The sequence below is a fragment of the Pongo abelii genome, chromosome 18, assembly GCF_028885655.2.
Source record: "Pongo abelii isolate AG06213 chromosome 18, NHGRI_mPonAbe1-v2.0_pri, whole genome shotgun sequence".
Classification (NCBI taxonomy): Eukaryota; Metazoa; Chordata; class Mammalia; order Primates; family Hominidae; genus Pongo; species Pongo abelii.
The window spans coordinates 55,985,341-56,008,558 of record NC_072003.2 but is presented as its reverse complement, the minus strand read 5'-3'; the positions used below and the strand labels follow the sequence as shown (position 1 = coordinate 56,008,558).

The 23,218-nt window shown below is 43.3% G+C and overlaps 1 protein-coding gene across 3 annotated transcripts in view; it reads right to left on the bottom strand.

Moving 5' to 3' along the window:
* NUP93 (nucleoporin 93) overlaps window positions 1-18,637 on the bottom strand; it is a 119,287-nt gene extending 100,650 nt beyond the window's left edge. The window contains exons 1-2 of one of the 3 annotated variants that reach the window (XM_024233050.3): window positions 18,501-18,637; window positions 1,568-1,760 (exon numbers count right to left, since the gene is read on the bottom strand). In XM_024233050.3, coding sequence (XP_024088818.1) covers window positions 1,568-1,746 — 179 coding nt within the window. In that variant the 5' untranslated portion in view covers window positions 1,747-1,760; window positions 18,501-18,637. 3 annotated transcript variants of the gene reach the window in all.
* Window positions 18,638-23,218: the final 4,581 nt, after the last annotated feature.

The window sequence follows — 23,218 nt, the reverse complement described above, 5'->3', positions numbered from 1 at the left end:
ATGCTCAAGACTGGGGGTAACTGCAGGCAGCCAGGAGTAGCAGGTAAGGAGCCTGCAGGGAAGGCAAGTTAGCAGAAGTGTCTAAAGGCTGGTTGGGCTGTGAGAAAGCAGTGTAGGGAAGCAGTTGGCTGCATTTAGCTGCAAGGCTGCAGGGTAAAAAATCCCTGCCAGGGTTCCTCTGATTTGCCTTTACCAATGCCAACAGAACCAAAACCAACTAGTTATTTTAGAAAATAACATTTTGGGGAGGCCTACAGAATAATTTCCACTACATCCTTACTGACTCGACAGAGCAGCCAAAACATTCAGCTCTCAAGAACAAGAATGTAGCCCACTCCTACATAATACTCCTGTGACATCTGTTAAATGCTTAGAGCAGACAATGTCCCACATTAACACCAGCACTCAGTTCTTTCTCAAGTTCAAGGAATGAAGACTTAGGAGATGACTGCCAATTTTCCGTATTTCCTGCACAGAATCTCAGTGTCTTTCCAGACCCACCAAAGGCACAAGTAGCAGCACCCTCTCCATCCTCCCATGCCCTTCCATCACAATCAGAGGAGTATGCACTCTGGAGTCAACCTCACTAGGTTTGAATCCTGACTTTACCACTCGCCAGCTGTGTGATCTGGAAGAGTTACTTGCCTTCTCTGAGCCTTTGTTGCTCAACTGTAATGTGGAGATTGTAGCCTAATGATGGTTGCGAAAATTAAGCAAAATCTCACATCTAGCCAAGCTTGTAACACACAGTAAATAATCAGTAAATCACATTTCTTAAGGAAAGCAGCATAGTTTTTTTCTGCCCCACTCCCCACATTATAAGCTCCTTGAGGGCAAGAACCATGTCTAATTCATGGTTGTCGCCCCAGAGATGGTCCAGACCTGGCACAGCGTGGACCTTAAACATGTTTGTGGAATCAACAGCCCAACTGATACTGTGTGGCAGCAGTGGCTGCCAGCCCAGTCAGTCAGCACTTTTCCCCAGCTGCACTCTCTTGGGGCTCACCCACTCTCCTGTTCTACAATCAGCTGGGGGCACTGTATCTCCAAGGCCTTTCAGAAGCAGCTTCCTGGGTCACTGACAACAAGCAGACAGAATCACTCCTCACTTGGATGGTTTCTCGTCACTAACTGCTCATCAATTTCTTCCAAATGCTCTTAAAAACTGTCCTCATCACTGAGTGCTCTCTGGCTTTGAAGGTAAAACTCATCTGTGGGGCCCATATGTATTAACATAACAGGAGCCATTTATGACCCAATGATCACTGAACCCAAGCAGAACTACTGTGACCAGATTCAGCATGACAGAGCTCTTTTACCCCCTCGCACCTTGTGATCATCTCTCCCTGTGATATCGGCTCATAACTTGGTGAGGCAGACAGGCTAGAAAACCTGAGAGGCAGGGAAACAAACCAAGGCTGCTGTCCTGTTTACACCTTTCTGAGTTCCCAAGAATCTGGCTAGTGGCTGTCATTCACAGATTGGATCTGAATTCAAGGAGGAAAGAAGAAACAGATCCTACCCCCAAGCCACCCAGTACTAATGCTGCCTCCCTACCAGTACTCACGCCTTGACATCTGCCGTCTCCTGGGACGTGCGTGTGAGGGTACGGGAACACAGGCGCTCGCCCGCCTGCTGGATCTCCTGTAAGTTCCGTTCCACATGGGGAAGCTCTGAGATGCCCTCAGTCTCAGCAGCAAGCTGTTCAGCTTGCTGAAGGAGCTCACCAAACCCCTCAGTATCCATTGGAGATGCAGATCCTAGATGGGAGAAAAAAATGAAAAGATCTAAATCAAGGGAAAGACAGGTTTCAAACACTGCCTGAATCTGTTACAAGCTTAACAAAACAGCAGAACTTTTTGTAAACAGACGAGGACACAGCTCATCAACAAGCAGGATTTGTTCCTGAACATAGCCCAAGAACAGGCCTGACAGAGAAAATGAGTCAGGCTATGAAAAAACAGATCATTTCTGTGCAGATTGACAGCCCCAAGATTGATTTCTGCCATCAGAACAAATGCACAGATATCAAGTCACAGACCAGAATTCCTGCCTCCTTCCACAGACTCAAAGCAGATAAGGAAATGGAAATCATTGTGGCAACCTCTAGGAGGCTTAAAGAACAGTCAACCTGCACCTCTTATTCTCCATCCATCTTAGAAAAACACTACCACCCCAAAAAGCACCAGGCAATTTATAAGACCTTATCTCAAATGATCCTCACAACCACTCTGTGAGGAACAAAGAAGAACAAATTCCAATCCACAGAGGCTGAGTTACATGCCGAGAATACTCTCTACTGTGATTTGGCTGAACCAAGACCAGGAAACATAGGCATTCTTCGGATTAACCACCACTAACTCTCCCTCTCTCCCCTACTGTTATTCTAACACACCTGCCCCTTCACTAACATAGAAGAAATTCTTCTTCTTTTTTTTTTAATACTCACGTCCAGGTCTCCATTCACACATTCTTTATCTTACAAGGTTACTGAGAGCACAGATCTGTGCCTGCTCGTTATATATGGCATTCAGGACATTAGATTTGTTACTGTACCTGCTACTTTTAGAAATGCCAATAGTACAGAATATATACTGCACTATTCTTATATAAGGTTCTTGACCAAGAGAATGTTTTTAACTCCTACCACTAATTAAATCAACAGAAGATAAAAAGTAGCACCATGGTAAGAAAATTGGGCACAGTGGCTCACGCCTGTAATCCCAGCACTCTGGGAGGCCGAGGCAGGCAGGTTGCCTGAGGTCAGGAGTTCGAGACCAGCCTGGCCAACGTGGTGAAACCTCCATCTCTACTACAAATACAAAAATTAGCTGGGCGTGGTGGCACACACCTATAATCCGAGCTACTCGGGAAGCTGAGGCAGGAGAATCACTTGAACCCGGGGGGCAGAAGACTGCAGTGAGCCAAGATCACACCACTGCATTCCAGCCTGGGCAATAGAGTGAGACTCTGTCTTGGGAAAAAAAAAAATTTACATTGCTAAAAGGTTCAGAAGAAAATCTTTCATTAAAAAAATTACTTGTACAATAGCTCTTGTTATACTTTTTTTCCTTTTTTTGGGAGACAGAGTCTCGCTCTGTCAGCCAGGCTGTAGTGCAGTGGTGCAATCTTGACTCATGGCAACTTCCACCTCCCAGATTCAAGCAATTCTCATGCCTCAGCCTCCCAAGTAGCTGGGATTACAGGCGTGCACCACCACACCCAGCCAGGGTGACACTACCGGCTTTTTTGTATTTTTAGTAGAGATGGGTTTTGCCATGTTGGCGAATAATTATATGTCAGCTATGAAGCACAGGTTAATTGTCAAAAGGACACTGTTACTGCCATAAATCCATTAAGAACTTTTAAAAATGAGCATTAAAGGACATTAACTTTAAAGGCAAAGGCACAAGGTTAAAACAAAAATAGCTCAGCTGGATTAAACATAAAGACACTTTGGTATTCTTTATGAAGTTCCAAGCTGACTTTAATCTTCAACAAAAATTCACGTACACAATAACTCTTAGCCTCAAGTTTCTAAACAAATATTGTAATTTTTTTGACCCATATAATCAGGCTGTAATTCGCAATCTTTATTGTGAGAAAATGGAGATAGGAGAATTAGGAAGGTATCCTCAGGGAGAGAGGAGGAAACACAAGAATTTTGAGGAGAGGGGCATTTTTAAACAACTACTCCGGCCTGATAGAGAAACGTGTTTTCTCAGGAATGTTCAAGGCCAATGACATTCTACTAATTACACGAAACCATGGTCATTCACCAGAAAGGGAAAAGAAAAGAAAAGCATTCCCTTCTCCAGAACCCCACCCCTCCCCTCCGCTCATTATTTTTACTCTAAGATAAAAATAATTTTTCTAACAGAGTCAAGGAAAAGAAAATACTCTTTTCTTTCATGAGGAAAACTTTGGAAATCCCTAAATAAAGAACTGAATGAAATAAAACTTTTCTATGATTAAAAAAGAAAAAGAAAGATAAAGGAAGAAAGAAATATAACTAATATTTCATTTCATATTCATATCAGACAAGGGAAATGCTCAGCTTCTCAAATGACCAGCCCACCCCAAAGATTTTGAGCAATGAATTTGAGTATAAGTAATTAATACAGAATCAGTCATTTACTTTAACATGGTCTAATAAAGTTTTTTTAAGTTAATTATATAGAATTGTTTTTGACAATGGTAAAATAAAGGTTGAATCTATGAACAACATCCTAAACGTAATATCCCAAAACTGGGCTCTAACTTTTCATCCACAAAACCTGCCCCTTGGCCTTCTCAGTGTGTGAAGACTTCATTATTCAGTTGCTTGGACCAAAACCCATGATGGCCCCATAACTCACATCCTACATCCAATCAACCAACAAAGCCTTTCAAATCTACCTTCAAAATATATCCAGAATATATTCCCTCTAAATACCAAGACCAAAAACCAGGTGAACAGAATCTGCCTGTCCTCGCCATCTCTACCTAGACACCTCCCCACATCCAAGCTGCCTCCCTAGACTCTCTCAGCAGTCTCCCTCCCTAACCTCCCAGCTTCAGCCCTTGCCTCCCACAATCTATTCAGTCTATAGCAACCCAGCAACCAGTGATCCTTTTACAGTCAGTCAGATCACATCCCTCCTGCTTAAATCTCTTGTACAGAATGAAACCCTACAAAAGGGGCCCTACCTCCCCTCATCACTCAGACTCATCTCCAGCCCTATCTCCACTCCTTTCATGGGTGCCAGCCACTCTGGGGCCTCTTTGCTGGTCCCCAACGGATCAGGCACATTCCTGCCTTACAGCCTTTGCACTCCGTGTTTCCTCTACTGGAATGCTCCTCCCCCAGAAACACTCAAGGCTGACTCCCTATTGTTTCGGCTCACCTGTCACCCTGCCTTTGAGGCCAACCTAGAGAGCTATTTAAAAATACAAGCCACCCCCAGCAATCCCCCATCTCCTTTATTGTCTGTCACCTCTGCGAGAATATAAGCTGCACGAGCACAGTGTTTTGTTCACTGACGTACCCCAAGCTTCCACAACAGTGCCTGGCACATAGCAGGTACTCATTTTTTGAATGAATAGGAAGGGTTTTTTCTTCCGTTGGTGAGAGTCTGTCCTTCTCAAAGGCTTCCTGCACTCCCTTGCCAAATGGGCACCCACTAGCAAGCAGAGATCTGAACAAAAACATTCCCTTCCAGTTGGTATCAGACTACCAACTGATACTTAAAATTTCTGAGGCAGCACAGCATAAGGCAGTGACAGTCTAAATGGCATGAATTCATATCACACTTGGTCCAGACTAGTGCTTTCCCTCTAAATACCAAGACCAAAAACCAGGTGAACAGAATTACAAACCAAAAGAAACAGATATATATAGAAAGAATTTTGCTACATAACTTCAGGGTAGGAGTAAAAAGAAAATAAGCTTGTTCCACGTCTGCACAGAAGAAGAGAGATATGTATGAAATACTATATTTGGGAAAAACTGGATCTGTCCTGCATTATTATTCAACCAGTAGAAATTAATTATACAAAAAAGTTTTATTAAAGTTTCCAAATTTATACATTTTTTGTTACCATCATTGTGCAACTAAATCTATACTTTGATGTATTAATCATCCCACTGCACTAAAATGCTTCAATTTATGGCTAATTTCATAAATTTAGGACAATTTTTGTCCCCACCACAAAATATCAATTTAGCCACAAAATATAGAGATTAAACCACAAAATCAACTTTGACCCAAGAGACTAAAAACTAATCATGAAAATAACCTCAGTAAGCTTTGTCCAGTAGAAACAATTAAAATGATCTATGGGGGAAAAAAACTGAAGTCCAAGCCTTGTGTTGGGAAAATCTGGCCATGTAGCCTGGACACCAGCTGCATCCTTGAGGAACTATGGAGGAGAGGCACAGGAAGAAGCAACAGTAAGAAACCACGGAAGCAGGACCCGGAGCAGTCAATGCAGCACAATTGGGGCTGGACAGGAAAAGGCCAGCAGGGACAGCGGAACAGCACTAGGGCTCCTCTATGACAGCAGTGACTAAGCCCTTGAGCGTGATTGGGAATCTTTTGGCAAGGCAACACTGGCAGGCACTTCAGAGAGCATCGCAAAGTATCAGGGCCTTGGGCAACAAATTACTCTCCCTATAAGTAGGACTTGGCAGAAGTGCTACTGAGCCTCCACACAAACTCCTCAACAACCTGGGCAACTGAGAACCTTAAAATGAATGGCAAACTTATCACTGCTGTTAGAAGGTAGGATTGGTTACACTTGTGGGAGTAAGGACAGAAAGGGAAGGATGAGGAAGGCTTCAAGGGGGCTGGCAATTTTCAGTTTTTTGATCTAACCGTTGGTTGACAGTATGCTCACTTTTCAGAAAATTAGTCAATCTAGACTCATGATTTGTGCATCATACTTCAATAAAAAGCTCCCCGCCCCACTGCTGCCAAGCAAAGGACAATGACCCACCTTTTGTCAGAAGCTGCAGTAGGATACCCCACTATGCTAAAAATAAGGAATGTTCTCAGTGGGAAGCTCCCATAATGTAGATCTCTTCACCACACCTAGAGGATGCTCAGCAAATTAACTAAATGTAAAAAGTAAAACCCACAGTTTGAAAGAGACAGCTCCTACCTAGAGCTAAACCAAGGGCTGGCCAAACTTCTACTTCCTCATGCTGGTCTGTGTTCACCTGTTATTTAGTGTCTAAAACACACGTCCCTTTAGGGCATATCAACATTCATAAATGAGGTGGAAAAAAATTCCCAAACTGCATATAAGGTGAAATGAACTAAACATAAAGGCAGAGCAAAAATGCACAAAATAATTTCAGTTCATTTACTATTAACATGTGAGTCTTATGAAAAATAAAATCATTTCCACATTCCGAATATAATAACTATGTTAAATATTTAATCGAGCCAGAAAGAGTAGATACTTAAATATTCAAACAGCTAAGCACTTCTAAACCATTGTAAATCAGTATTTCTCAAAGACTGGCCCCTTCAGGATTTTATAGATGGTCTGAATCTTAATCTGTTACAGTATTCATGCTTATTATATTAAAATCCCACATATCTGTTTTCTGATATTATTGGTTCATTGGTTTCGTTTATTTTTTTTTTCATTGATGGAATCATGCCCAATTTTTATTTTTTTATTTTATTATTATTATACTTTAAGTTTTAGGGTACATGTGCACAATGTGCAGGTTAGTTACATATGTATACATGTGCCATGCTGGTGTGCTGCACCCATTAACTCGTCATTTAGCATTAGGTATATCTCCTAAAGCTCCCCCCACCCCACAACAGTCCGCAGGGTTTCGTTTATTTTTAAAGCATCAGCCATGAGTAGAATACCTCTCTTCCTTTACTCAGGGCTTATGGACTCTCAAGCTGGGGAATCACTGAGTCATCCCACAAATAGCTGTTACTCACTAGTTCTCTAGACTTAAGCCTATGTTACTCCCAGGATATACTCCAGAAAATTAAAGCACCAAAGCTACAAAGGGAAAAGGAAAATGAAACAAAGGAAGCTATAAAAGAGCCTCAGAGCCATCCATCCTAGACATATCTGCCAACCGCTTGCCCAGTTTCTAGTCTCCTAGGGCAAGAGTGAGCAAACTTCTTCTGTAAAAGGACAGGTAGTAAATAGTTTGGGCTTTGTGGGCCAGGCTCTGTAGCAACTACTCAACTGTGCTATTGTAGCTTGAAAGCAGGCATAGGTAATATGCAAACCAATAGGCGTGGCTGTACTTTAATAAAACATTAATCATGAACACTAAAATTTGAGTTTCATATAATTTTCACATGATTATAAAATATTTTTCTCTGGATTTTTTTTCCCCCGAGGATCCAAAGATGTAAAAACCCTTCTTAGTTTATTTGGCACATAGGCCATAGTTTGCCAACCCTTGGGCCTAAGGTATTTAAGCTAGACTTGATAAGTAAGCTACCCTAACTAGGCCCCAGTGTGAAAACATTGTTAAAAAGATAAAATGAGTGACACAATAGGTGTGTTGCCCTCTCGTTTCCTCTTTAAACTGTTCATTTGGAGAGCATACTTGGGGAAGAAATCTGTTTTGTAAATGATGATGCCTGTCCCATTGACCTAATGCACAGGATGCTAAAGGGAATCCACTGCTCTTTGTAAGTATAATGCAACATATCAAACCCATGTGAATTTTCCCTTTTCCTTATCACCCACAATCCAAACAGCCCAGTTACGCAAGAAATACAAAGGGCTGAGAAAAAGATGAAAGAATAAAGACAAAAACATCTGTCTTTTCTTCCATGTTAAAGAAATCTCTCTCCATTCACTGACTTGCATGGGAGATGACACCAGCTATTTTCCTGCAGAATTTCAATATAATCAAACAATACTGACTGAGGAATTCTAATTTAGTAAAATGTATGTAGTAACATACCCAAATATTGTCTCTTTCAACTTCAAAGATCATGCAACCTAAAAAAGACAGTTGTTAGCACTGCTATTTTTTTTTGATGTTGTCAAAGGGTGAGATTTTATATACATCAGAGAAAGTAACAGATGTTGCTATTTATATCCTTTCTTCCAAATGTACAACTGACAATGTTCTTCCTTTTTTGATTATTTTAAATAATTATTTTTGATTATTTTAAATATTTTAAATAATAACAGTAAAATAACAGTAAACAGTACTGTTTTTAATAACAGTAAAAGAAATGGAAAATAAAAACATATTTTAGACAGAATGGGTGAGAAGATTACATCGTGAACCCAAACACCTGGTTCCAATATAGAATGTTCATTTATTAGCAGATAAACTGATTTACCTCTGAGATAAAACCCCAATTTCTCTGTCTCAATTTCCTCATCAATCAAAAATGGTAATTCCTACCTACTTCAAGGAGTTGTTGATACATAAAAGTATCTTATAAACTCTGCTGATTTATGTAATTGTAAAATGCTATTTTAGCTTTTTTTCCCAAGTTGCCAATTTGGCAACATTTTATCATTTAATTATAAACATCTCTGCTTCAAAAAATCTTTTAGTAAATATTTAATCCCAAATTATAACTTATTTAATCACAACTTTATATCATTAAGTAAGAACTTCTGGAAGACAATTAAAATGTTTAAATCTATGTTGTATTGCCCACTACCAAACATGCTTTTTATTATAAATCCAGATTTCCATAATGAAGGTGTGATTCAAAAGAAATTTAGCATTTAATTTTAAGCAGAAACTCTGCCCTCAAACCTTATTAATCAGACTATGACAGGAGTAAAACACAAGAATGGTGTTCAACATTCTTGTGAATGATTCTTTCTTTTCTCATCCAAGATTGATGAGAAAAACCTCCACTCAAGGTATCAAAAGTTTAATACTGATTCTGTTCTCCTCTCTTTTGAATACATAAACTAGCTAGATGACAATATCATTCCACTTTTTACTATTATCTGTCAGCTGTCAATTACAACAACAACCCAAAAAAAATTAAATCCTGACAGACATCATTGTTTCAGATGCCTCTGGAAGAGAGAGGAGAGGAAAAAAAATGTTGGAAAGTTCTTTATAGCCCTGTGAGACTAAGTAAAAGAGTTAGACCTTATCATTATTCAGAAGGTAGAGTTCTGGAGAAAACAAAGACCTAAAATAAATTAACCTAGACAGAAGAAAAAGACCTGGGTGATTCAGTAGCAGTACTGCCCTCAATGACTCAATGTTTGCAATAAGGAATGCGTAGTATCAGCTTCCCTGATACATAAAATATCACTTGTATTATTTCCTCTTCAATGAGCAAAGAGAAGTAATAACCTGGCATCGCAAAGAAAAATAAATTATCCACATAAGTAACTTTCTGATAAACTCTTGGCTGTCCAGCAGAAGGCCCAGCTGGGAAGAAAGTGCTGTGGACTACAGCTTGGCTCCATCCCATGCCAGCCCTCTGACCCTGGGGCTGGATCCTCTCTGGATGAGGGGGTTGCTCAGGTGATCTCTAAGGGCCTGCTCACCTTAAAGAATTTACAAATGTGAGATGTTTTAATTCGGTCTTTAAACTTACTTGATGCTTCCTAGGAAACAGCCCCATTTTAGTGGTGATGGAAATTATCTCTATAGAGAACCTTAGGAATGATACTAGTTCTGTCTTACAACTAGCATAAACAGGGGCAGATCACCAAGTCGGCCCCAAAAGGCCTGTGGCTTTGGTTCTGGCTCTGGCTCTTCTCTCTAAACCAATGCTACTCAACTTTGCCCCACAGGGGACATTCAGCAACAGCTAGAGACATTTTTGGTTGTCACAACTTGGGAGGCAGAAGGTGTGCAGATTCTAACAAAAGTCTGGGTCCCTACCATAATAATTTTAAAACCATTGCACGTACAGAATTATCCCACTTGGGCTTTTTATGGCAGTATATTCATACCTTGGTATACCACACAGCAATGGAAAAGAAACTACAGACTACACAGAACATGGATGAATTTCGCAGACATCACAGTGAGCTGAAGAAGCCAGACACAAAAAGAAAAAAAAAAAAAAGCACTGTATGACTCTATTTATATGGATCTTAAAAACAGGAAAAACGAATCTATGGCACTAGAGATCAGAATACTGGTTATCCTTGGGAGTGTAGGGGGAGTGCTGATTGGGAGAAAGCACAGCAGAGCTTTTTGGGTACTAAGGACTGAACTGTGTTCTCTCAGAATTCCTATGTTGAAGCCCTACCCCACAATGTGATGCTATTTGGAGACGGGGTCTTTGGGAAGTAATTAGACTCAGATGAGGTGACGTGGGTGGGGTCTTCAGGATGGGATAAGTGCTCTTAGACACGCCAGAAAACTTGCTTTCCTCCACCTACCTCTCCCCACACATACACATCAAAGAAAGGTCTTTGACTACACACTGAGCAGCTAGGAAGAGGGCCCTCACCAGAACCCAACTATGCTGGCTGGCATCCTGATCTCGGACTTCCAGCCTCCAAAACTGTGAGGAAATAAATTTCTGTTTAAGCCAGAACAACAGATATTCTGGTATTTTATTATGGTGATCTGAGCTGACCAAAGTACCAGAAATGCTTTATATTTCAATACGGACAGTGGTCACATAAGTGAATAAATGTGTAAAAATTCCCTAAGCTGTATACTTAAGGTTGACTCACAGTTTTTTAGAAGGAATAGCAAGAAACAAAGCACTAACTTAGCAAGAAACAATCTAGCATTACCAAGGTGAGAGTTGGGAGACTTTTCTACTTTTCTTTTTTTTTTTTTTCTGGGTTCGACTTCTTTTTTTTTTTTTTTTCTTTTTATTATTATTATTATTATTATACTTTAGGTTTCATGGTACATGTGCGCAATGTGCAGGTAAATTACATATGTATACATGTGCCATGTTGGTGCGCTGCACCCACTAACTCGTCATCTAGCATTAGGTATATCTCCCAATGCTATCCCTCCCCCCTCCCCTGACCCCACAACAGTCCCCGAAGTGTGATGTTCCCCTTCCTGTGTCCATGTGTTCTCATTGTTCAATTCCCACCTATGAGTGAGAACATGCGGTGTTGGGTTTTTTGTTCTTGCGATAGTTTACTGAGAATGATGATTTCCAATTTCATCCATGTCCCTACAAAGGACATGAACTCATCATTTTTTATGGCTGCATAGTATTCCATGGTGTATATGTGCCACATTTTCTTAATCCAGTCTATCATTGTTGGACATTTGGGTTGGTTCCAAGTCTTTGCTATTGTGAATAATGCGGCAATAAACATACTTTTCATTTGATTCCCTTGTCAGGGCGAATTCTTTTCCATGAGTATATGTGATCTTACATATTTTTTAATAACTTGTTAATTTTAATATTGCTCTAAATTCTCTACTTCAGAGTGTGTGTCTCACCACTGCCCTTGAAGCCTCAATGGCAATGACTGTCAAATCCACACCTGCCCCCGAGCACTCAAACTCCAACCATGAGTTTCCAGGCACCACTGGTGCATCTCCTCTCAAGCACATAACTGTCACACCCACCATGTCTCCAAATGCAGTTATCCACCCCCAACTCCTCCTCCGCCTCTGCCCCTGGCTTCTGTCTCCCAGGTTCTAATTCACCCTGCTCCTTTGCATCTCTGTGTGCCCTCAGATTGTTTACTTACAGGTGTCCCTCCACTCTCAGACTCAGAAACCAAACACATGTAGATACATTTTTCCATAGCAAGCAGGCAGGTATTCCTCATTATCCAAACTATTGCTATTCTCTAACTAAAACTCAGGAAACAAAATACTACAGACTCAGATAACATGATATTCCTCACTCTCCAAACTCTCATTACCGAAACAGATTATTTATTTATTTATTTATTTATTTATTTATTTATTTATTTATTTTTGAGATGGAATCTCACTTTGTTGCCCAGGCTGGAGTGCAACAGCATGATCTCAGCTCACTGCAACCTCCACCTCCCGGTTTCAAGCAATTCTCCTGCTGACTCAGTCTCCCGGGTAGTTGGGATTACAGGCACGTGCCATCACACCAGGGTAATTTTTTATTTTTAGTAGAGATGGGGTTTCACCATGTTGGCTAGGCTGGTCTCGAACTCCTGACCTTAGGTGATCTGGCTGCCTCAGCCTCCCAAAGTGCTGGGATTACAGGCATGAGCCACCGCACCCAGCTCCTAAACAGATTTAAATAGCATGGGGTATTTATATTTTTGCAACATCCTCTAACTATTGCTTTCATCCCCATCACTATCACCTAAGGCCAGACCTTCATTCCTTTAAGTCTAAGTCCTTCTTACATGCTAGAACATGGCCTTCCTCCTTCTAGCCCTGCCCCCAACTCTATGCACCCTACTCTCTGTGGCCACCTCTATCTTCCTTTTTTTTTTTTTTGAGACAGAGTTTCACTCTTGTCCCCCAGGCCGGAGTGCAATGGTAAGATCTCAGCTCACTGCAACTTCCACCTCCCAGGTTCAAGCGATTCTCCTGCCTCAGCCTCCCGAGTAACTGGGATAACAGGCACGCACCACCATGCCCAGCTAATTTTTGGGGTTTCACCATGTTTGCCAGGCTGGTCTCGAACTCCTGACCTCAAGTGATCCGCTCGCCTTGGCCTCCCAAAGTGCTAGGAATACAGGCGAGGGCCACTGCGCCCGACCCCACCTCTCTTTCTGACACGGCTGTTGCCCCTGCTCAAAAAACCTCACTGGCTCCCACTCACAGGGATCCGGGTGAGACACTGCTTTTAACTTTCTACCTCCCAGAATAAACCTTGTGTACCAGTCACCTGATTTACTTGGTCCCTGACTATCCTTGCACATGTCCTGCTCTGTGCCATTTTTCCCAAAAAGAAACACCTACCCAACCTTCCACTGCAGCCCTGAGCTCCAACCAGCTCCTTCACTCTTTAGCTCGATGACTTTGGGCAAATTAATTACTCTCTCTGGGCCTCATCTGTGAAATGGAAAAATAACTGTAACTCCCTCACCTGTCACAAAGTAACCACTCAATAAACATTAGCTATCATTATTACCACCAATTCAAGTCCTACCTACCAAATGGTCTTCCTCAATGCACATTACCTACAGAAATTTTCCCTCATCTAAATTCCTTTTACTCCATTCATTTATTTGCTCGACATCATCTCCTGAGCTCTGTCTGTGTATGAGTCCCCACTATGGGCTTTATTTGTATAATCTAATGTCATCCTCACAGCAGACCTCTAGTGTCCAAAGGGACCAACTGGTACACAGGTTTTTCAGCAGGGGCAGCAGCCGTGTCAGAAAGATAGAGATGGGTACAGACAGTAGGGTGCATGGAGTGGGAGGGGTTAGGAGGAGGAAGGCCGTATTCTAGCATCTAACAAGGACTTGGACCTTCCCCATCTTCCTCATTTCAGTAAATAGTATCTTCATGCTAGAAGTTGCTCAGGTCTAAAACCATGGCATTGTCCTTGACTTCTTTTCTCCTCTTATACCCTACATTAGCAATTCATTTCTACACTACATTTATTCATATATACATAAGTCGGACCCACTTTTTGTCTCTTCTACCACTATCATCCTGGTGCAAGCCACTCTCATGTGTCACATCTGGGCGATACAGTAGCCTCCTGTCTCCCTGTTCTTACTTTGTCTCCTCCCACTTCCCAGTCTGTTCTCCACACCACACTGGGAAGGATCCTCTGAAGGGGCTCAAACCTTCAATAGCCCCCATCACTCACAGGCTGAGATCCAAAGTCCTTACCCTGTGCTGTGAGGCCTACATGACTATCCCCGACCCAACTCCTTCTGTTACCACTCTTCCCCAGGATTATGTGCTTTGGTCCTATGGCCTTCCGCTCTTCTTCAAATATGCTAAATACACTGCTGACTTGGGCTTTCAGTCACTGTTTCCTCTGCATCTGCAGGAATATTCTCCTCCAAAATACCTACCTGGCTAACCCCCTTAATTCCTTCAAATCTCTCCTCAAAGGTTTCCTTTTTAAAGAAGCTTCTCAGCACACCCCAGCTAAAGCAGCTCCATCGTCCACTCTACGTTTCTGTTCTACCTCGTTGGTAGTATGTTATCAATTTCTGGCATCACATGTCTACCTGTTTGTTCATTTATTGTCTGTCTCCTAACAGGCTCCTTGAGCCTGGGAACCTTGTCTGGTCTGTCCACAGCCCCATTTCTAGTGCACTGAACAACAGCACCTAATGCTCAATAAATATGTGTTAAATGAATGAAGGAAGGAAGGAAGAGAAGACTATAACTTTGGTGTACCTAACAGATCAATGTAGGAATTTTTGGTAAGGTTTGAGGAAGTTTCTTCTGGCTGTTAGCAACCGTGTATGGGAGATCTAGCTGTTTGAGGACACTGTTGAAGCTATAAAAAAGTATAAAGCTACAAAATATTTCAAACTTTATGTTATTTAGGGGAGAAGAGATGTAGGTATAACAGACATTAATATAAGGCAAATAAGTGAGCTAGGAGGACTCTAATCTATCAAAACAAAGGGGATTCTCATATCTCTATGTCCAGCCCAACTCTTTTCCCAAGCCAGTATTTCCAACTGTCCACCTAAAACCTATACCTGGATGACTCACAGGTGCCTCAAACTACACATGTCCCAAATCAGACTCATCACTTCTCTCTCCTTAGCCACTGCCACTACCAATGCTTCCTTCTCGTGGGTTCCCAGTCTCTTTCAGTAAAACAATTAGCACACAGTCAAGTAAGCCAGAAACCACCTTCGAGTCACCCCAGCGTCCCCCTTCACCTCCTCAACACTCAGCCAATCTCAAGATCTACTTCTCAAACCTTTTGCAAAGTCATACCCTCATCTCTCGCCCCTTCTCTGACTTGCACCCCGACTAAGCCTTCTTGTTCCTCCAATCAACCTCCCCATGGTCAGGGAGGTCTTTCTGAAATGCTTTCCTGTCTTAAGTCCATCAGGGACACCTTCCATCCCCTACAGAATAAGATGCTCATGTTTTGACACAGCTATAAAGGGTGCTCTCCACACAACAGACACTGCCACCCTTACTATCCTCATCTCTCACTGCCTTCCCCCAATTATATACCCTAGCAATTCTCTATTCTTTGGGGTGCCTGTTTCCTCCCTTCATACTCCTGTACATGCTAAGTACACACTCTCTATAACACATCCCCACCCCTATCTTGTCACATGGGGAACTCCTATGTATGCTGCAGCCAGCTGGGAAAGTCCCACCTATGCCAACCCCTCCCACACTACTCTGAATCTTCTATACTGTTCTTCCCTAGTGCAGCAGTTGTGATTATTTCATCACACATATGTCTCCTTCTCTAGTGGCAAATTTCCTATAGGGTAAGGTCCACAGATGCTCAACTCTGAGTCCTCAGCATTAAGTCTGGCACATAATAGGATCAGATACATATTTGTTGAATTAAAGTGACCTGTTCCCTGAACACACCAGTGAAAGATCTTCCCTCTAACTCCATATTCTTTAAATAAACTCTTTCGTGAGGAGTGGGCCCTCTCACCTTCGGATCTTTGCTCCAACCTGTCCCCCTCCTTGGCACATCCATCTTTCCATCAACCTTATTTTCTACATCAGTCCATCAAAAAGCTGGTTCAGACCCTCAGGCTCACCACATCTCCAGCTGCTCACACTGTAGGGTCTTTGCACCTGCTCTACCCCCTACCAGCAACGCTCTCAGATAGTCCCATGACCTGCTCATTCATTTCAAGCAGGTCTCTATTCAAATATCCCTGTCCTCCTTTAAGAAACAGCCCTGACATCACACTTCCTATCTGTGCTTTTATTGCTAGTGGTACCCTCCATAGGCTTATCAGTTCAATGAAGGCAGGCCTGTCTCCTTCACCACTGCATCCCCATGCCTGCAAGAGTGCCAGTAACATCCATCTAGTTCATATTTTTTGAGCACCTACTGTGTGCCAGACCTAGGTGCTAGGAACACATCAGTGAACAAAACAGATAAAAATCCCCTCACTCACATTCTACAGGGGGAAGACAACAATACACAAGAAAAATACATGAAATATAAGTGCTAAGAACAACTAAAGCAATGAAGGGAGGCGGGAAATGGGGAAAGCCTCACTAGATGCCTCCCTAGTGAAAACCTGGAAGAAGTGAGTGCAAACTACATGGATATTAACTTGCAAGCACAAAGGCCCTGAGGCTAAAGCATGTCTGACATTTGGAAAGGGAGGGAGCAGAAAATGAGACTGGGAAAGTAACACTGGGTCAGATTATGTAAAGCCTTATAGCTCACTGTAAAGGGGTTTGTCTATCATTATTAATGAGATGGGGACCCATTGGAGGGATTTTTTTTTTTTTTTTTTTTAAGTAAAGGAATGATACGATCTGACAGCCTGTGTTTTAAAAAGATCCCCCTAGCTGCTGTGCAAAAAACAGGGGCCAGGACAGAAGCAGGAAGACCAAATGGGAAACTATTTCAATAATCCAAACCAGAGGTGGTGACCTGGCCCAGGGTGGCAAGTACTATTTGTGGCGTGAAAAACAGAGGGCTGGGTGTGGTGGCCCACACCTGTAATTCCAACACTTTCGTGGGAGGCCGAAATGGGCGGATCACTTGAGGCCAGGAGTTCAAGACCAGCCTGGCCAACATGGTGAAATCCTGTCTCTACTAAAAATACAAAAATTAGCCAGGTGAGGTGGCACACGCCTGTAATCCCAGCTACTTGGGAGGCCGAAGTAGGAGAATCGCTTGAGCCTGGGAGGCAGAGGTTGCAGTCACACGATGACACGAGATCGCACCACTGCACTCCAGCCTGAGCTACCGAGGGAGACTGTCTCAAAAGAAAAAAAAAAAAAAGAAAGAAAAGAAAAAGAAAGACAGCAGTCAACGATGGCTCAAAGGTTATTAGCCAGGGTCTTTCCTATGATTGAGATGAGAAAAAAAAGGCAACAGAAGCAGTTTGGGGAGAGTAATGAAGGGGAGCTTGCTAGCCCTCTCTTGGCATGTTTAATTTGAGTTGCCTATAACCCATCTCAGTGGAGATATTAAGTGGGTGGCTGGATAAAGGTCAGGGGTGAGGCCTGCGATGGAGATACAAATATCGAATCTGTTAGCCTCTGATATGTAGGTATTTAATGCTATGAGATCACCATCAATGAAAATAAAAATATTGCAAACACAAATGCACAAAGGAGAATTTAAAGAAAAAAAATAAAGAAGAAAAGCTAGGATGACCGAGGATACCCTCCCACATCCCCCGGAAAGAATACAAAAAGGTGACCCTCGCTTTTGCTGAAAGACAACTCGGTCAAAATAAAAATTAAATAAATAAAACCTCCTTCCCACGTCTAGCAGAAGGGCAAACCCAGACCAGAGGCTCTGTCAACGGGTCTTTAATACTTTCACCAAGGACCCATGGGGCCGGCCCCGTAATTTTTTCAAAAGAAACCCAGTGAACTTGGGCATCGCCTCTGCAGAGAACGGGATGGAGTAAGCACAGAGAAGGGTGGGCCACCCCTGGGTTCCAATCACCAGCATCCTCCTGGATGTACAAAAGGTAAGCCAAGGGTTGGGAGAAGCTCCCCTCGCCCCAAAGACCCCTTCCCTCGCAGAGCAAAGCCTCCCTACAGGATGTGTCCATGAGGGGTAGGCAAGCAGGCAGGGCACGGTCAGGAAGGTAAGCACGCGGGGCGTTGTGGCGCAGGCTTAGGCAAAGTGGGCTCGCGGGGCACGAGGTGGAGGTGAGGGCAGGGGCGTGGCGCGAGGGCACCACAGCGGGGAAGGGGGAGTCGGGAGGCCTAGGTTCTGCATTCAGAAAGTGGGCGAATGATAGGCACCCCCAGGGATGCAGCCCGACTCTAAGCCTCGCGGGCGGCTCGACAAGGCGTTGTGTCGCCGGCGTCAGGCGTGCCCGGCTGCCATGAGGAGAACGGGAAGTGTGAGCGGCGGGGTTCCGAGCGTGGGGACGGCGCTCCACCCAGTCACGGGGTCCTGGGTTCAAGGACAAGCCCACGGTCGCAAGGACGCGACCAGACACACCCTTACCTTGTACTACAGCCGTCTCCGCCGCTCAGGTGCCGGCTTGAGGACGCGGCCGCCGCTTCTCGCGCCGCTCTCCCTCGCTTCCTGATTGGCCAAGGCTGGCCGCTCCCAGAAGCCCTCGCGCGGTGCGCCGCCAAATGAACTTTATGGAGACCCGTGGGGGAGGACAAGAACAGGGGCGGGGCTGGGGGCGGGGCTGGGGGCGGGGCGGAGGTGGTGCCTTGGGCCAAACCGTCACCCCTGGGCCACAGGCAGCCACGGACCTCGCCTTTCCCACTTGGTTAGAGTCGGCTCTGCCGAGAGAAAGCGATTCCAGAATTCCCTAAGTTAAAGGAATTTCTTACTCCTTATTGAGCGCCATCCAATGGCCAGGCCCTAGTCTAGGAACTGGCAAAACGGTGGCGACCGCGTCAGACAAGATCGCTGCCCTCATTGAGTTCCCAGGTTGGCAGGGGAAACAAAAATCTAATAAATAACTGCAGTTTGCAAGAAGAGCTATGAAGAAAAAACAGGGTGATGGGAGAGAGAATGCTTGGATGTTGAAGGGAGGCCTTTCTGAGATGGTGACATCTTGAGCTGAATAAAGAAGAATGAGAAAGGATGGGGCTTGCAAAGTTCTGGCTTCAAAGAATTCCAGGCAGAGGGAACAAGAGTGAAGTCTCCAGGGGAAGCCAGCTTAGTGTTTGGAGACTAGAAAGAAGGGGTGTGTGGCTGGAAGATGGTGAGTAGGGACAAGTGGGGTCAGACTCATCCATAGACTGGATGGCTTATACACAACAGAAATTTTTTTCTCACAGTTCTGGAGGCTGGGAAGCCTTAGATTAAAGCACTCGCAGATTCAGTGTCTGCTTAGGGTCTGCCTCCTAATTCATAGATGGCACTTGATATGGTTTGGCTCTGTGTCCCCACCCAAATCTCACCTTGAATTACAATCCCCATAATCTCCACATATCAAGGGTGAGACCAGGTGGAGGTAATCAGATCATGGGGGGCAGTTTCTGGCATGCTGTTCTCACGATAGTAAGTCTCATGAGATCTGGTGGTTTTATAAGCGTCTGGCATTTCCCCTGCTTGCACTCATTCTCTGTCCTGTTGCCCTGTGAACATGTGCCTTCCACCATAATCGTAAGTTTCCTGAGGCCTCCCCAGCCATGCGGAACTGTGAGTCAATTAAACCTCGTTTCTTTATAAATGACCTGGTCTCAGGTATTTCTTCACAGCAGCATGAGAACGGACTAATATAGCACTTTCTCCCTGTAACCACACACAGAAGGGTGAGGGGAGCTCTCCAGTATTTCTTTTATTAGGGCTCTAATCCCATTCATGAAGGCTTCACTCTCATGACCCAATCACCTACCAAAGTCCTCACCTCTTAATACCATCCCAATGGGGGGCAGAGTTTCAACATATAAATTTGAAGGAGGAGGACACAAACATTAAGAAGTCTATAGCAACTAGTGTCCAGCTTTGTTTATTTTTAATACCTCACACCAGCATATTGTGAGTTCTCTATAAATAATTGGTGCTGATTAACAATATGTATGAATGTGGCCTTTGCCCTGAAGCTATTAAATATGTAACCAGACCCTGCTGTGGTCAGAGAATATCCACAAAGATAATAGTATCTTGCATCTCAATAATGTTTTATACTTTTACCTTGTTTTTCCTTTATGTAAAAAAAAAAAAAAAAAAAAAAAGAACTTTTAATGACATAGACAAATGCTTGTGCAATATTGCCAAATGAAAATTCAGGACACTTGCCTTTTAAAGCTGAATATCTCTACATTGTAAAACCCAGCAATTCAACTCCTAGATATATGCCCTAGAGAAACTCTTACACATATGCACCAGGAGTTATAAGCAAGAATCTTCATAGCAGCACAGTTCATATTAGCAAAAAACTTGAAATAAGCCAAATATCTGTTAACCAAAAAAAAAGGATAAATAAATTGTGGGATATTATGCAATGGAGCATTACACAGCAGTGAAAAATGAATGTGCTTCAGCCACAGATACACCATGGATGAATCTTGGAAACGTAATGTTAAATGGAAAAAGTGGCCAGGTGCAGTGGCTCATGCCTGTAATCTCAGCACTTTGGATGGCTGAGGCAAGAGGGTAGCTTGAGCCTCAGAGTTCAAGACCAGCCTGGGCAACATGGTGAAACCCTGTCTCTACAAAAGATACAGAAAAATTGGCTGGGCATGGTAGTGTGCAGCTGTAGTCCCAGCTACTGGGGAGGCTGAGGTGAGAGGATCACCTGAGCCCAGGAGCTCAAGGCTGCAGTGAGCCCTGGTCGTGCCACTGCACTCCAGCCTGTGCAACAGAGTGAGAGCTCATCTTAAAAATCCTTGCGGTTTTCCAGATGGTCTTCCCATATACCTTCCTATCCCCAGAGATAACCACAATGTGACATTTCATATTTATCATTCCAATGTTTTATAGTTTTATCACAAATGTATCTGTGCATAAACAATATATTATTTGGGGTTTTTTTGTTTGTTTATTTTTTATTTTCTTGTTTTTAAGAGAATTGGGTGCATTGGCTCACTCCTGTAATCTCAGCACTTTGGGAGGCCAAGGTGGGAGGATCACTTGAGCCTTGAAGTTCAAGACCAGCCTGGGCAATGCAGTGAGACCCCCATCTCTACAAAAATAATAATAATAATAATTAGCCAGGCATGGTAGCTCATAGTCGTAGTCCCAGCTACTCAGGAGACTGAGGTGGGAGAATCACTTGAGCCCAGGAGGCGGAGGTTGCAGTGAGCTGTGATCACGCCACTGCATTCCAGCCTGAGCTACGGAACAAGAGCCTGTCTCAAAATTAAATAAATAAATACACAAGAGATAAAGAAAGAGGATATTGAAATATGATGAAGTGGGAATGATGTCTCTCCTGGCTGGGGGAACCACAAATGAGTCCTTAAAACCTAGTGTACTTTTCAAGATTTCTGCAATGAAGTGACCATGCATAACTCCCATAATCAGAAAAAATACACTAAAACTGAGTTGGTTGGTTTTGTTTTGTTTGCACAGAGTTATAACCAACATCAGCTTCCCAATATTTGCCCAGGTATGTGATTCAAAGAATTTCCTTTGAGGATTCTGAACTCACCTCCAGCTCTACTCCTTGAACTGTCGTCTTGTCCAAATGCCACAGAGACAGGAGTTTTTATCTCCTGGTGGCAAGATCTGTAACAGAGCAATTTCTGAAGCTGTTTCTGTCTGTCAATTAATTACATAGCTTAGAAGAGCTTTTTTTTTTTTTTTTTTTTTTGAGACGGAGTCTCACTCTATCGTCCAGGCTGGAGTGCAGGGGTGCTATGTCGGCTCACTGCAACCCCTGCCTCCTGGGTTCAAGCAATTCTCCTGCCTCAGCCTCCCAAGTAGCTGGGATTACAGGTGCCCGCCACCATTTCTGGCTAATTTTTGTATTTTTAGTAGAGACAGGGTTTCGCCATGTTGGCCAGGCTGGTCTTGAACTCCTGGCCTCACAATCCACCCACCTCGGCCTTCCAAAGTGCTGGGATTACAGGTATGAGCCACCATGCCTTGCCAGAAGAGCTTTGTTAAACATCACTTTATCTGAGCTCAGAATCTTTCAAGAGCCTTTGCCTTGAGAATTGTTCTGAGATGTGCCCCAGAGCCCCTGCAAGGCCCCTTTCTCAGAGGTGGTGATTTACAAGCTCTTTCCTACTTAAAAGGGAGCTGGGTGGTGGCGGAGAGTCCTTACCTTCCCTCATTTAGTCCTACTGGGTCCCAAACATTATTTAACAGAATCCTGTTTTTCCAAGGAAGTCTTTGATGGAACCCTGTATTGTAACACAGATTTTGCATGTCTTCTGTACATACCAAGTGTATAACTCTGCATTTTTTGGCTGCACGATGATATCAAACAAACACAGGTCTTTGTACGCTCGTCTGGTTCAATTGCGCTTTTGAATATTCTTAGTCTTCAGATGAACTCATTGAGTATATGGGATGTGCATTCAATGCACTATACCGTATTACCAGACAGTTGCTCTCTAATGGGACGTCTTTTAACACTTGGACTCCCCTGTGGAGCATTCCTGCCCCAAATCTCAGTCCCTGTGTTTTGATTGGTGGCATGTGACTCAGGCCTCGCCAATCAGAGCAGAGTACTGCAGTACCCTGGCCATAGGGACTGGTTATAACCCAATAGGATCAAGAAAATGCACTCTTAGGATGTTCTGCTTGGACAGTTATCTTTATGACTGGAATAAATTAGAACTGTGAAGATGTTTTTGTAGGCATTACCATTCCTTTCAAATTTTTGTTTGTTTGTTTGTTTGTTTATTTTGAGACAGAGTCACACTCTGTTGCCCAGGCTGGAGTGCAGTAGCACAATCTTGGCTTGTTGTAACCTCCGCCTCTCAGGTTCAAGTGATTCTTGTGCCTCAGCCTCCCTAGTTGCTTGGATTACAGGTGTATGCCACCACGCCCAGCTAATTTTTGTATTTTTAGTAGAGATGGGATTTCACATGTTGGCCAGGCTGGTCTGGAACTCCTGACTTCAAGTGATCTGCCCTCCTTGGCCTCTCAAAGTGCTGGGATTACAGGCATGAGCGACCATGCCCGGCCTGTTTAATTGTTTATTGTCCACAGGGGAAGAATTTGTCTGGGAGGGGAGACAATACAGAAGAGAGCAATGTAGTGATGGAGAGAGAGCCTGTACTCAAGTGACATTGTGACACAGCTTC